The sequence below is a fragment of the Rhinoraja longicauda genome, chromosome 33, assembly GCF_053455715.1.
Source record: "Rhinoraja longicauda isolate Sanriku21f chromosome 33, sRhiLon1.1, whole genome shotgun sequence".
Lineage (NCBI taxonomy): Eukaryota > Metazoa > Chordata > Chondrichthyes > Rajiformes > Arhynchobatidae > Rhinoraja > Rhinoraja longicauda.
This window is the reverse complement of record NC_135985.1, coordinates 12,274,223-12,290,695: the sequence shown is the minus strand read 5'-3', so window position 1 is coordinate 12,290,695 and position 16,473 is coordinate 12,274,223. Positions and strand designations below refer to the sequence as shown.

Genomic DNA, 16,473 nt, shown 5'->3' with positions numbered 1-16,473 from the left:
GTAGATAGGCAGAAATAGCTGAAGTGACAAGCAGCGTCCCGGTCATTATTGAACCGCAGCTAGTAAGCCCCGGAAGTTAGAAATATAAAGCAACAAAATCCATGATCGTAGGAATCGCTCCAGGAAGCCTGATTATCCATGAATGTCTGCAAAGTGTGTGAAATGAAGGCACAGTCCCTTCCACAGCGCTGAAAATTCAGCAACCTTTACAAGGAGCTCAGCTGCTGCACAGTTTGAATTCCAGCCAAGCTTGCTTCTATTAAACCTCCTTGACTTGCATGAATGACTGAATCTGACCCAAAATCAACAATCTTCTTGCATGGCGGTTTCACATATTATATCTCATCCTTACCAAGTGGGGCAAGAATGTGGCACCACTCTACACACACTGTTGCCTTTACTGTTTCTCTTGCACTGAACCAACATCATATTTTTACCCTACAGTATTGCATTACAGGAAATTTCAAAGAGCGACATCCAGCAGACTTCAGTACTGAAGGGGTTTCTGAGCACTACCCACAATATTAAACTGCAGGGATATGGTAAATACACTGGAAACTACTGCTAACAACGGTGAGAGACTCTAGAGCAATGCATTAATAGTTGAACACAATTTGCTTTTGTCAGCTCCTCAATGCAAGAATTGGCTCGTGGTAGATAATAATATCAAACTCACATTTCCAGTTCTCTTAGCTGGGCACTGAAATCCAACCATCAAAAATAGACCCTATTATGAGTAAATCTTGTCAGAAAAAAAAAAAACCCCACAAAAACAAAACTATTATTAGACTCCCTCTGGACTGAAGTGCTGCTGGTGGTGGACTGCGAGTACTTTTTAAGCCTGTTCAGTGCAGTTAACTATGAAAAACCTTTCTCTTCACACACAGAAATGCCACATCCTGACATTTGAAACTCATGGCTGTGCCAAAAGATCTACATTCTTTTCTTCCTGCAGCTTTCGATCAGCTGCAGAGATTCAAAAGCACTGAATAAGTAATTTATTTTTATGTGGAAGCATTTTTCAAATACTCTATCCTACATGTTATAATCATTAAAAATAAAGCAAATCTTAACCTCAGAAATTATTCCTTTGGCACCTGTTCTTTATATTAACACTTCAGGCAGGGAGACCACAAGTGGCTCGCAACAGAAAGGTACACGACAATTTTAAGATTAAAGTCTACCAAGAGAAAAAAGATATCGAATGAAAAAGTTATCTCAGGTTTTAGAGCAGAGAATCAGAACACAAATTTAGCCACTTCTCACATTCTTAACATAAATACCTTTTAACACAGGATATAAAAGCTTACAAGCTGCTATGTAGGAATAATAGATCATTCAGCAAAGTTGTTGAAATAAAATGTCTAACTTTTTTCAACAAACCAACAGCAAGTGTTTGGTAACTGTATAATTGCCATCTGAATGTCCTCTGGGGATAAAAGTTGCTACACAATGGAAAAATGTGCTGCTTTTAATCAAAAGCTGTAACAACTGCACCATTTACTGTTGGCATTTTAACAGATGCCTTTTATGAAAATATTCTCCTACTGCACAGAAGTGGAATAGTCTCGGCTGCAAATAAATTAAAAATGGTCCTTTGAGCTTTTCGTTTTCTACTCAGTCAAAAGGCAACCTAATCTGACTAAGTGGAGTGTGCTGAAGACATAGGTAGTTTACTTGTCAGAATAAGTACTTGCTGAAATACTCCTTTTCATGGAAATGTTCTGGCTTTAAAAAATATATAGATGTTTGGAAAGGGTAGAGCTGTCTTTGTAGAAGAGAATCTACAAATCCAGAATGGTCCAGGGTTTATTTTCCTGGAATTGCAGCCAGCCAAGGACACTCATATTTCTGCTATCGGCTAGATCAGTTTTCTGATCATTGGACTGACATAGAATGTTTACAGCCATTCCCTGCTTTTCTACATTTACTGCTTTTCCATATTGCTTCATGTTGCTTTGCCCGTGACAAAACCTGCATTTATTAAATGCTACCGTAATTATTCACGGACACTCACATTTAAGCACTAACAGCTAAAACTGGAAGTAATTCAAATAAAAATATTGTTGATGCCACCATTTTGACAATTGAACAACTGTGTTTCGAGAGCAACAGAAATTCTAGAAATATCAACATTTCAAATCACATGAGCGAAAAAATCACATGATAAAACAGATGTGATGACAGTTCACTGGAAATCCTGTGTGTTGACAGCAGAATAATGAATGACAATGCTTCATTAGCAGACCATTGGCAGAGTGCTTCCAAATCGAGGAAAGGAAAACGGAATCTAACATTACATTTGCAAAATTGACAAAAAAACTGGAGGTCAAGACACCAGGTCCAACTCTGCATCCTACTCAGGTAAAGTCAGCCACCAGACAGCCTCGGGGAGTGTCCACAACAACACTTTTTGCCTGAACAGGTAACAAGCACAGGAACACAGACGCATTCAAACTACACACGGAGTTAGCGTCAGCCTTTATCACCAAATTATAACAATGAAAAATGCTGGAAACGTTTAGCAGGCAAACAGTGTAAGAAAATAACTGCAGATGCTGGTACAAATCGAAGGCATTTATTCACAAAATGCTGGAGTAACCCAGCAGGTCAGGCAGCATCTCAGGAGAGAAGGAATGGGTGACGTTTCGGGTCGAGACCCTTCTTCAGGCAAACAGGCTTCTTTAGAAAGAGATACAATGAATGTTTCATTGGAAATGACCTGCTGAATGCTTCCAGCATTTGCAGTTCTTATTCAGATTTCCAGCTTTTTTGATGCTAAGTAACATTCAATTAATTTTTGGGACCATCCATTGCAGCAAACCACCTATTGCTGCACAAAGTGGGACAGGTAACACTTTGCTTGATTTTAAAACAATCTATCACCATGGCTTTTACTTGAAGCAAGCAGACAGCAACAGGTTAGTAAAATATTAACAAGATCTCATACTTGACTCAACACTGATATAGTAGACCCAAAATGCTGGAGTAACTAAGCGGGTCAGGCAGCATCTCAGAGAGAAGGAATGGCTGACGTTTCGGGTCGAGACCCTTCTTCCTCTCCTGAGATGCTGCCTGACCCGCTGAGTTACTCCAGCATTTTGTGTCTACCTTCAATTTAAACCAGCATCTGCAGTTTTTCTTCCTACTGATATAGTAGAACTTGAGAGATCCTTTACACTTTTTCCAAAGATTCCAAGTAAAGATGCAACAAGACTTATTTTATAGTTAAACTGCATTGAAAATGAAAGTAGGATTTACCTATCTTACACTTACACATGGGAGCATTTATTTTAGTTTGGAACAATTATTTCTGGCAGATTTGGGTTGTAGAACTTACCAATCGATTTTCATCAAACACTTCAAAGAGAATCCGATGCTGCCCAGGATATACCTAGGAAACAGTATAAATACAAAAATACACTCATTAGTACGTACACTTTTCACTGCATTGTCTATCCAAATAGCAATTTAACAGTATAAAATATACACTCTGTAAGAAGGGAGTTGAGGCCAATTCACTGGATGTTTTTAAGAGAGTTAGAATCTTAGACAATAGACAATAGGTGCAGGAGTAGGCCATTCGGCCCTTCGAGCCTTGCTCTTAGGGCAAACGGAATCAAGGGATATGGGAAAAAGCAGGAACGGGGTACTGATTTTGGATGATCAGACATGATCATATTGAATGGCGGTGCTGGCTTGAAGGGCCGAATGGCCTACTTCTGCATCTATTTTTTATGTTTCTATTCTGTTCATACCTTGCCAGCCAAACTTTTTTTAAAAATTAAAAAACAATGATCATGAGTTTTGTCTATTATTCTGAAAGCAGGCTAAAATAAATGTAGCTGAGGGAGATCTTCACCGTAGAATAATCACCGATCCAACCCACCAGGGACCTCCGGCCCTATACACGGAGAAGGCAGCAGATGCCACATTGGCCTGGTCATTCACCTCAGAACCGACATAACTATAACACAAGCAGTCAACCTCAATCCTGAGGGACTGCTAACAAAGATGATGACAACAATGACCTTCAATTTTTACCACGCAACCCAAACTAACGCAGTATTTCTAAAACTTAAATAATATTTTATCTATTCCTCAAAACATAGGGCCAATAACTTAAATTATTACATGACAACATCTACAATCTGAAGTCAAGTAAAAATAGCGCCAATGGTTGATGAACAAATGTCCCCGGATCATACATAATGGAACCCTTGACATCATTTCAGAACGGTTGTAGGAGACAATTCATAAAATGATTCCAAATATATCAAACAATGGAGAAATGATATATGAAATGAGGTACACCTGTGCTCGACTATTGCAATTGTGCTTGATGTTTGGCCAGATACATGGATGGAGTGAGAGGGACTGCGGGTGACCTGGCAGAAGCACACAAGACTGCTGGATACATTGAATGGTCAGGCTTAGTTTAGTTTAAGAGATACAGCGCGGAAACAGGCCCTTCGGCCCTCAGAGTCCGCACTGACCAGCGATCCCTGCACAGTAACACTATCCCACACACACTAGGGACAATTTTACACATACACCAAGCCAATTAACCTAGAAACCTGTACGTTTTTGGAGTGTGGGAGGAAACCGAAGATCTCGGAGAAAACCCAAGCTGTCACGGGGAGAATGTACAAACTCCGTACAGACAGCACCCATAGTTGGGATTGAACCCGGGTCTCCGGTGCTGCAAGCGCTGTAAGCAATTCTATCGCTGCGCCACCGTGGTATTCAATTGTTTTTGTTAATTCAGGGATGTAGGCTTTATAACCAGAGCCAACAGTTAATTATCCTTCCCTAGTTGTATTTGAGAAGGTGGTGATGAGTTGCCTTCTTAAACCGCTGAAGGGGTGGCTCTGTGACGCAGCAGTAGAGATACTGCCTTACAGCACCAGAGACCCAGGTTCAATCTGGACTACAGGCGCTGTCTACATGGAGTTTGCGTGCTCTCCCTGTGACCACATGGGTTTCGATATGATACGATAGAACTTACTCTATTTCTTCCCCCAGGTGCTCTGGTTTCCTCCCACAAACCAAAGTCGTGCAAATTGTAGGTTAATTGGCTTCTGTAAATTGTCCTTAGTGTGTGGGATAGAACTAATGTATCTAATTGATGGTCACCACGGACGCTGAAGGGCCTGTTTCTCCACTGTATCTCCAAACTAAACTAAAGATCTCGAGCTGTGGGTATACCCACAATGCTATGAGGGAGGGATTTTGACCCAACAAGAGCAAAAAAATCTAAAACCTCCAAGTGGTGGTGTTCCCATGCTTTTGCTACCCATATGCTACCCAAGATTATTAAGGAGTTGGAAAGATTATTAAGGGGTTGGACACGTTAGAGGCAGGAAACATGTTCCCAATGTTGGGGGAGTCCAGAACAAGGGGCCACAGTTTAAGAATAAGGGGTAGGCCATTTAGAACTGAGATGAGGAAAAACTTTTTCAGTCAGAGAGTTGGGACTCTGTGGAATTCTCTGCCTCAGAAGGCAGTGGAGGCCAATTCTCTGAATGCATTCAAGAGAGAGCTGGATAGAGCTCTTAAGGATAGCGGAGTCAGGGGGTATGGGGGGAAGGCAGGAACGGGGTACTGATTGAGAATGATCAGCCATGATCACATCGAATGGCGGTACTGGCTCGAAGGGCCGAATGGCCTCCTCCTGCACCTATTGTCTATATCCTTCTAGCTGGCAGAGGTCATGGGTTTGGAAAATGTAGTGTAAAGAATCAGTTGCTGCCATGCTTCTTGGAGATGGTACAAACTGATACTACAGTTCGTCAGTGGTGGAGTAAGTGATTAATTGCGGATGTGGTGCCTGTCAAGTGAGTTTCAGTGCCCTGTAAAGGTACTTCTTGATCGTTGAAGCTGCACTTGTCCGGGCTAATGATGAGTATCCCGTCACATTCCAGACCGAAGCCTTGCAGACGGTGGACAGGCTTTGGAAGCAAGTTACTCACTGTAGGATTCCGAGCCTCTGATTTGCTCTTGTAGCCACATTTTGTACTCCTGCCCAATTTCTGGCCAATGGTAGCCCCCCCAGAATATTCAAGGAGGTGGATTCAGTGATGGGGTGGAGATAATAAAATAGATTTTGTCTGCCGTGTCACGTCATTTTCCCATGGTAGGGGAATCAAAACCAAGCACAAGTTTAAGATCAGAGGAAGGTGTTTTAAAGGCGATCTGAGGAGTAAGATTTCCCCCGCACGAAGGAGTGGTTGATATCTGGAATCTGCTGTCAGAGGAAGTGGAGTAGTCAGATAAGATAAGATCAGACTGAAGAAGGGTCTCGACCCGAAATGTCCCCCTTTCCTTCTCTCCAGAGATGCTCTCTGTCCCGCTGAGTTACACCAGCATTTTGTGTCCACCTTCGATTTAAACCAGCATCTGCGGTTCTTTCCAACACGTAAGATAAGATTACGATGTTTAAGAAGCATTTAGACAAACACTTAAATAGGCATGGCGAAGGAGGATCTGACCTTAATGTGGATTAATGTAAATGGGCAAACCGATCAACTAAAGAGCCCTTTTCAATGCTGTGTGACTGTGACACAGGTCTAATTTACTCCTCAACATATATAAAACATAAAATTCTGAAGGGATTGGACTGGCTAGATGCAGGAAAAATGTTCCCGAAGTTGGGGGAGTCCAGATTTTGGGGAGTCACAGTTTAAGAATAAGGGGTAGGCCATTTAGGACTGAATTGAGGAAAAACTTTTTCACGCAGAGAGTTGTGAATCTGTGGAATTCTCTGCCACAGAAAGCAGTGGAGGCCAATTCACTGGATGTTTTCAAGAGAGAGTTAGATTTAGCTCTGAGGGCTAACAGAATCAAGGGATATGGGGGAAAAAGCAGGAACGGGGTACTGATTTTGGATGATCAGCCATGATCATATTGAATGGCGGTGCTGGCTCGAAGGGCCGAATGGCCTACTCCTGCACCTATTTTCTATGTTTCTATGTTTCTAATATCCTTTCCATCCTTTGGAGACATATTGAATAACCAAATATGCACATTTGCTGGTTTTTAAAAAATCCAATAGTTATCTTCTGAGGCATGATCCCTCTCTCAACATTGTAGTATTCTCCCTAATCAATACTACCATTACCCTTCCTTTCCTGACCACCTTCAATCCAGAAACATTTGGAATCCATTCCTGCCTACTTTAAAGCCAGTGATTCTCCTTGGAACCAAGGTTGTAAGGTGATTAGAGAGAGATATTTGTAATTAAGGATATAAACAGGGTAGGAAGAGATAATCTGTTCCCTATTATGGGAATACTGAATGAAGGTGTTTGGCAAAAGAACTGGGATAACATTTCAAAACAAAGCAAATTGTTCAATAGACAATAGACAATAGACAATAGGTGCAGGAGTAGGCCATTCAGCCCTTCGAGCCAGCACCGCCATTCAATGCGATCATCGCTGATCACTCTCAATTAGTACCCCGTTCCTGCCTTCTCCCCATACCCCCTCACTCCGCTATCCTTAAGAGCTCTATCCAGCTCTCTCTTGAAAGCATCCAACGAACTGGCCTCCACTGCCTTCTGAGGCAGAGAATTCCACACCTTCACCACTCTCTGACTGAAAACTTTCTTCCTCATCACCGTTCTAAATGGCCTACCCCTTATTCTTAAACTGTGCCCCCTTGTTCTGGACTCCCCCAATATTGGGAACATGTTTCCTGCCTCTAATGTGTCCAATCCCCTAATTATCTTATATGTTTCAATAAGATCCCCCCTCATCCTCCTAAATTCCAGTGTATACAAGCCTAATTGCTCCAGCCTTTCAACATACGACAGTCCCGCCATTCCGGGAATTAACCTAGTGAACCTACGCTGCATGCCCTCAATAGCAAGAATATCCTTCCTCAAATTTGGAGACCAAAACTGCACACAGTACTCCAGGTGCGGTCTCACCAGGGCCCGGTACAACTGTAGAAGGACCTCTTTGCTCCTATACTCAACTCCTCTTGTTATGAAGGCCAACATTCCATTGGCTTTCTTCACTGCCTGCTGTACCTGCATGCTTCCTTTTAGTGACTGATGCACTAGGACACCCAGATCTCGTTGAACATCCCCTCTTCCTAACTTGACACCATTCAGATAATAATCTGCCTTTCTATTCTTATTTCCAAAGTGAATAACCTCACACTTATCTACATTAAACTGCATCTGCCATGTATCCGCCCACTCACACAACCTGTCCAAGTCACCCTGCAGCCTTATTGCATCTTCCTCGCAATTCACACTACCCCCCAGCTTAGTATCATCTGCAAATTTGCCAATGGTACTTTTAATCCCTTCATCTAAGTCATTAATGTATATCGTAAATAGCTGGGGTCCCAGCACCGAACCTTGCGGTACCCCACTGGTCACTGCCTGCCATTCCGAAAGGGACCCATTTATCCCCACTCTTTGCTTTCTGTCTGTCAACCAATTTTCTATCCATGTCAGTACCCTATCCCCAATACCATGTGCTCTAATTTTGCCCACTAATCTCCTATGTGGGACCTTGTTCAGGTGTGGAATAAACTGCTGGGGTAATAGTAGAAGCAGAGTCAACTGAATCATTCAAAAATAAGGTGGATTAAGTATCTACAAAAAAAGAATGTGTGGGACAGAGGTGTTGACTAACTTGATTGCCTCTGTACAGAGTCATTATGAATTAGACAAGCTGCACAACCTTGTTGTGTGCTGAATATTCTCTAGAAAGTCATCTGTCCCATTTCCAAAAATAATGCTTCCATTTCCCACACATCATGGGATTTCCAAGTTCTACATCCTCCCTGGGACCTACACAATAACCTTTCCCCTCAGGAGCATTTCTGCTCATTCTACATGTTGCGAGGCATACATCGAAATTCCCTTGCAACTATGGAGCTTGTCAACACATTGAATACACCCTCTGCTTGCCAGCATCGCTGTTCTACATGGGTAACCCTGCTCTCCGTTTCACTCCTGTCATGCCCCCAAGCGGCAACTTCCCAAACTTGCAGATCCCAAACTTGCAGATCCCAAAATCCTGAGTTAAAAAGCAGAGGATCTCAGCTGAGCTCCACTGGGTTCCTCCTGCAGTTTTTTTTTTACTCAACACCCCAGACTTGATGCTTATTTCGGATTTGAGAGTTCTTTCCTGTTGAAACTTTTATTGAAAGTAGCAACTTACAACTAAACTGCGGTGTGACCGGTAATGCTAAATCACAAGATATACTCAGTTCCTAAAAAGCTACTCCTCGTTGATGTACAACAAAAATCTCAATGCATCCACCTGGCCAAAACCTCTCAGAACCTTGCAGGCTTTATTGAAATCATATTTTCATCCTGCACAATCCTGAGAATAAACCCCAAAATTGCTGTCCTTCCCCAAGGAGATACCTTACATCCCAGCAGCCTTCACCACAATGCATCCAAATATATTTTTCCTAACAGATTCCCCTTCTATTCATTATTTTAATGAATCTATAGCAGCAAGAGGAATATAGACGAGTTTAACTAGGTCTGAAGTCGGGTCCTGACCCAAACCATCGCCTCTCCATGTTCTCCTGAGATGCTGCCTGACCTGCTGAGTTACTCCAGCCCTCTGAGGTTTATTTTGCAAACTAGCATCTGCAGTTCCTTGTTTCTGCATAGACAAATTTCAAGCTGCTTTCACATTAGTTAAATGCCATCAGCTACTAACAAGTGGGGCTCAAATGATATGACCGCTGGCTCAGAGTAAATAATCCTGAATTGTTCTACTTTCAAGCCGCACGTACTCCTGCTTTTTGAAACAAGCCCTCTTTGGCAGCTTGGCAAATCTGATACATGCCTTAAGATTATTCCCACCTGGAAGATATCTGCAGAACAAGGACTGGCTCGTTTGGCAGTTGTTTCATGGTAAAAAGCAGTTGGTGGGACATGATGGTAAATGGAATGGTGCTCCACTGATACCTCTAAGGATAATCTCTTCGGTTTAAGTCAGCATTTGCAGTTCCATCCGACACATAAGATCAATGCAACAGGCGAAAATGGTCCCACATTGAGACCTCAAACTGATCTCAGCCAAAGCTGCAGAAGGGTTCCAGCTAGTGCTTTACTTTCACAATATGCATATGATTGCATCTCACATGAGAACAGAACTGGGCTTATCCATAATATCTCCCCATGTACACATAGTCTGCTGGCGTTTACGGTCGAGGTTCACTTATGAAAAACAGCCTTGCATGGAATCACATTCCTTGAATACTGATTGCCATTGAGAGAAGGGATAAAATAATTACAAACAGCGAACAAACAGTGAATAAAGGCTCAGACGCAAGAAATCGCATTCACAAATGGAAAGCCCTTTCTTTAGTCCAATTCTAATCTCACAATCAGACACGACATTTTAAGATGCAAGAGGGGACTCTGATGAAAAAAAATTGTGATTATACAGAAATGCAGATATCAAAACATCCGTTGGTTGGCTGAAGGAATCGGATGGAGACGATGGTTGCAAAGGGTCTTTATGGGCAGCTGCTGCTGTGACTTTGAAAATGGCGTCAAAACCTGGTGATCCTTGCATATGGATTCAATGCATTCTATAATTAATCGGGGACTGTATTTGTGTATAGCAATAATCTCAGTTTAATTTTATTACCACGTGTACCGAGGTACAGTGAAAAGCTTTTGTTGCGTGCTAACCAGTCAACAGAAAGACAATACACGATTACAATCAAGCCATTTACAATGTATAGATACATCATAAGGGAATAACGTTTAGTGCAAGGTAAAGCCAGCAAAGTCTGATCAAGGATAGTCCGAGGTAGTTCACTTAGTAATTCATTAGTAGTAATCTCACTAATCTGTATACAAAAAAGGAATTTCACTGTAACTTGGTACATGTGATAATAAAGAACCATTGAACCATTGAGACAGAGTTGATCCTGTTATCCTTCTGCAGCAATGTCTTTTACAGCAGTTTTCAATTCCAGAACTCTCCTAGCTTTGGACTGCAACCACTTCTCTCCCAGAAGATCCAAGGGCAGCTTTTCCAATGTTGGATGAAGCACAACTTTCTCAGAAGGAACACTCCTGAACCAGCCTAGATATCAAGGACCCAAGCCCTGTGGGAGGTCTCTGGGTCAAGATATGAAACTTTCATCAAAGGAACAAGACAAGGCCCTGGCCATCAGGATCATTGTGATCTGCTCAACCAGATTATAGTAAAGTAAACACCGCTGAGGTGCAGGACCTCACTGGTCTGGTGGCTTCCTTTCCAGATTCATGCCTTTTCCATTTTTCTATGAACCATTTCCCAGCAACTACTACCCCCATGCCCAACCATAAAAAAACACCTTGCAAATAGAAGGGCTCTGAATGCTCCAAGAACAGTGCATCTGGGTGGATGGTGAAACCAGATACTTGCCATCAACAAATAGGAAAGGCATTAACTTAGTTTAGTTGAGTTTAGAGATACAGCGCGGAAACCGGCCCTTTGGCCCACAGAGTCTGTGCCGACCAGCGATCCCCACACACTAACACTATCCTACACACACGCGGGACAATTTTACATTTACACCAAGCCAATTAACCTACAAACTTGTACGCCTTTGGAATGTGGAAGGAAACCGAAGATCTCGGAGAAAACCCACGCAGGTCAAGGGGAGAATGCGCAAACTCCGCACAGACAACACCCATAGACGGGTTCGAACCCAGGTCTCCGGCGCTGTAAGGCAGCAACTCTACCGCTGTGCCACCATGCCACCCAACTTGTGATGACAGTTTATGCAAGAATAAAGCAACACAAGAAAAAGGAGTGGTGGGAGGCCAACAAGCCCATTGAACTTGCTCCACCAATCGACGTGATAATGGCTGATCCAATTTTTGCCACAACACCATTTTCCTGCTTTCTGCCCATTACCCTCAACTGCTTTGTTGTTTAAATGTCCATAAATCTCTATCTCAATGCCTCCATAGCTTTCTGAGGTAGAGGTTCCCAACCCTCAGATGAAAATGCTCGTCTCCATCTTAAGGCAACCCCTTTGTATGAAATTGTGCTCTCCCTTTCTAAATATATCCATGATAGAGAGTAGCCTGTCAATATCCATCTTATGAAGAGTCTGTGCAACTTTAACACAGGGTTCAACGTAATCACCTCTCATTCTACTCAATGCCAATGAGAAGGGGTCCACCCAGCTCAAACTTCCCTCGTGCATATATTCAGTTTAGTTTATTGTCAGGTGTGGAGAGGTACAGTGAAAAGCTTTTGTTGCGTGCTAACCAGTCAGTGGAAAGACAATACATGATTACAATCGAGCCATTTACAGTGTATACCTACATGATCAAAGATTCCTTCATCATAGAAATCAACTTGGCGAACCTTCTCTGTGGGCCAATGGGATTAGTGTAGATAGGCAAATGGGTCAGCATGGACATGGACATAAAAGACTGCTGTTACTCCAAGACTTCCTTGAGCTATCTTTATTCTTTGCACGCCCATTGTGTCCTCCACACAATTTGCTGATTGGCTTGGAACATCCCAGAGGTTATTGCTAGACAAATGTCTTATTTATTCTGACTATTTCGCCAAAACCTGATCCATGTTAATATATTACCCACAGCTCCATGTTCTCCTGTACAGTAATTATTTGTGAGATATCTTTAAAAAATCCATATGGAAATCCAACTACACACGACCCTCGTACGTTACATACTCATTCTCTAGCAAATTCGTCAAGCACTTCTTTTCACAAAACCACATTAATTCTGTTCGATTGATTTTTAAATGTCCTGCAATTAGCTCCTTAATAATGGGTTCCAGCACTTTTCCAATGACAATGTAAGATATTTGTCATTAATTATTCAAAATTATTCAGAACAGACCAGTTAAAATGGGAGAAAGAAAATTAGAATGATTAACTTAGGGCGTAATTCATCCATAAATTGAAACATGTTAAAATATGTAATGTGCTCTGCTTGTGCACAAGTTAGATTCTGGATGATGAAACCAATAGAAGGCTTCCTGAAGGGCCGTGGCTGTGGACTGGGAACGAGGCCAGAGGCCTTTATTGGGCGCCGCGGTCTCGATGCCTCCCGGATCGCAGCGTAGAAGACTGGGTCGGGGCCCAGCCGGAGCCCCGCGGGTAGAAGCCTGGGTCGGGCGAAGCGGCCGACGGAGCCCGCGGCTGGGGTCCGGGTTGGCACCAAAGGGGCATGAAGTGGGGCATTGACAGCGGTGAAGCCTCGCGACGGCGGCGATGCCTCGCGGGCTGACACGCGGTCGATGAGAGCGTGGAAGACCACCGTGAAGGGGGAGAACAATGGAGGACCCGACGTTGGGGTGTAGGGGGGCGTCGTGTGGGAGGAGGGGGAGAACAATGGACAAAAATGTTTGGGGGTGGGCGGGGGACAAAGGGGACCCGACGTGGGGGAACTGTTGGGGGGGGGGAAGATAAAATGGGGAGCTGGCGTGCTGTGTAACTTTGTCAGCGCTGTAGGTGGCTGCTGTTCATTGCGTAAGCAAACAAAGAATCTCACTGTGCCTAGTCACATGTGACAATAAAGTATTCCTATTCCTACATTATGGCCATAAATAAAATCTTACAATTAATTTCAACACATCAACCTGAACACATAAAAAGGAAATAAATGCCTTGCTGATTTAAAAAAAAATTTAAAACCTAGAATTAAAATCTTTCAGATTTTAGCAATGATGAAAACAAAACTTTGAATTCTCATAATACCAAATAAAACTCCTTAATATAAAATAGTTTTATTGTTTCAAGTTTCATTTTTTTCTAATTAGGCTTTTCCATGAGACACTTAATTTATTCCCCATACTATAACAAATCTTTTTATTACTTTAATTGTAAGGTGCAATTTCTGGCAGAGAGTTATTGAAAAACGATTTCTTCCTTTCACAAAAATCCTTCAATCAGAATTAAGATTATGAAACTTTTAGCATTAACGATGGCCCTTTAAAAACAGCCATACCATAGGGCATTTTTGGAACATGCTTGGTCAGAGAATTCCATCCTCACACACTTTGGGACTGCCTTGGCAAGGGATTACTTTTAAATTGTGAAGCTGAATGTTTAACACTGTATGGAGTACACAAAATAAATCTGTATTTGTGGCACACAATCCAGTCTTAGAATGCACTATTGTTCATTTATGAGCACTAGCATTTCAAAAACTCTGTTTGCTGCACTTCCACTGTAATTAATGTAACAATATTACATTTTGTGCAAACCTTGTTCTATTAAACATCAGAACAAATTTCCCTCCTTTCAATTTTTGCTAATTAATCTTCAAATAAAATCCAAAGTAGCCCAAGCAAGCCACCGATCTGAAAATACACAGCGCATTAAATTCAATATCCATCTGCATTGGCCCGCTAGGCAAGTTACTGCAACACATCATGCCAACCTATTTTGTTCCAGTCTGCTGGAATTTTGAGCCCAAAGTTTCCACTAGTTCAAATTTGTACAGTGGAAAGTTTACATGCTTCAGAAAAATAGATCAACACACAAACGGCTTGCCATCGTGTCGAAATAAGAGACTATTCCCAGAGTTCAAACAAACATCCAAAAGCAAAACACTGCAGATGCTGAAAATCTGTTGTTTTTTTTTTAAATGCTGGAAACATTACATGCCGATGGAGGGAGACAGAGGCAGAGAGGGAGCAAGACAGAGAGACAGGGAGGGAGGGAGGGAGACAGAGAGCAGGGAGAGACAGAGAGACAGAGAGGCAGAGAGGGAGAGAGGGGGGGGGGGGGAGGAGAGAGAGAGAGAGAGAGAGAGAGAGAGAGAGAGAGAGAGAGAGAGAGAGAGAGAGAGAGAGAGAGAGAGAGAGAGAGAGAGAGAGAGAGAGAGAGAGAGAGAGAGTCAGAGAGAGAGGGGGAGACAGAGAGAGAGACAGAGAGAGAGGGGGAGACAGAGAGAGAGAGGGGGAGACAGAGAGAGAGGGGGAGACAGAGAGAGAGGGGGAGACAGAGAGAGAGGGGGAGACAGAGAGAGAGGGGGAGACAGAGAGAGAGGGGGAGACAGAGAGAGGGGGAGACAGAGAGAGGGGGAGACAGAGAGAGGGGGAGACAGAGAGAGGGGGAGACAGAGAGAGGGGGAGACAGAGAGAGGGGGAGACAGAGAGAGGGGGAGACCGAGAGAGGGGGAGACCGAGAGAGGGGGAGACCGAGAGAGGGGGAGACCGAGAGAGGGGGAGACCGAGAGAGGGGGAGCGAGAGAGGGGGAGACCGAGAGAGGGGGAGACCGAGAGAGGGGGAGACCGAGAGAGGGGGAGACCGAGAGAGGGGGGACGGAGAGAGGGGGACGGAGAGAGGGGGGGACGGAGAGAGGGGGAGATGGAGAGAGGGGAGACGGAGAGAGGGGGAGACGGAGAGAGGGGGAGACGGAGAGAGGGGGAGACGGAGAGAGGGGGAGACGGAGAGAGGGGGAGACGGAGAGAGGGGGAGACGGAGAGACGGAGAGAGGGGGAGACGGAGAGAGGGGGAGACGGAGAGAGGGAGACAGAGAGGGAGACAGAGAGAGAGGGAGATAGAGGGAGGGAGATAGAGAGAGAGGGGGAGATAGAGAGAGGGAGAGATAGAGAGAGGGAGAGATAGAGAGAGGGAGAGATAGAGATAGAGAGAGAGTGGGAGAGAGAAGCTTAATCCCTTATGCCAAAAGGGCATCAGTCCATAATTCCAAATATTTTGAAGTACAAACTGGTTAGAAGTTGGAATGAAAAGGGTGGTTGAAAAGTCTTCAAGATCCTGTGTTTTTTCAACCGTTATGCTCAAAGATGAAGGATGAGAATTCCTTCCCAGCATCAACATGTTGTCCTCCTGGGTCAAATGCAAAGTGAAATACAGAGAACAACATTCTCCAGTCTTGCCAAGTAACATTAAACTAACCATAAGGAAGGCACCTCCTTTATGTTTGGAGCAAAACAAATATCCTATTCTTTGTCTAATCCTATTTAATCTAATTCCTTTGATCTAACCCTCAAATATCATGCCTATTCTTTCACTATTTGCCTCTTTAAACAAACAACATTGGCCTCAAATCTGCAACTATAAATATAGAGGGGAAAAGTCTAAGTAAAAAAATGATTGAAATAATTCTCTACACAAATCAATTATCTTGATTTGTTAAAAGAATCTTGTATCCAATTGCCATTCAATGATCGCCAATGTTTCACTCCTATTATCAAGGAATCTTGATTTACATATTAGACCACATCTCTCCTCTGTCCCCTTCCACCCACTACCCCTCCTTTGGATTTACATTTCATTGTCTCTCTTTATCTGACACCCTTTTGTCTTCTTTTCACCTCTGTCACTTACTCCACCCGTCTGCCAATGAAAACCCCTTCACAGGTTTCATCCCGCCCCCCCTCCTACAATCAGGGGTGAAGGGCCTGTTTCCATGCTGTACGACTCTCAGAGTCCAGACCCAAAACATTGTGCATTCCCCCAGCACTTGTGCTCAAGATTCCAGCA

The 16,473-nt window shown here is 43.3% G+C and overlaps 1 protein-coding gene across 3 annotated transcripts in view; it reads right to left on the bottom strand.

Moving 5' to 3' along the window:
* nedd4a (NEDD4 E3 ubiquitin protein ligase a) overlaps nt 1-16,473 on the bottom strand; it is a 127,088-nt gene that overhangs the window by 71,226 nt on the left and 39,389 nt on the right. For all 3 annotated transcript variants that reach the window (XM_078427441.1, XM_078427442.1, XM_078427444.1), the window contains one exon: nt 3,341-3,394. In XM_078427441.1, the coding sequence (XP_078283567.1) occupies nt 3,341-3,394 (54 nt within the window). The remainder of the gene's footprint in view (nt 1-3,340; nt 3,395-16,473) is intronic.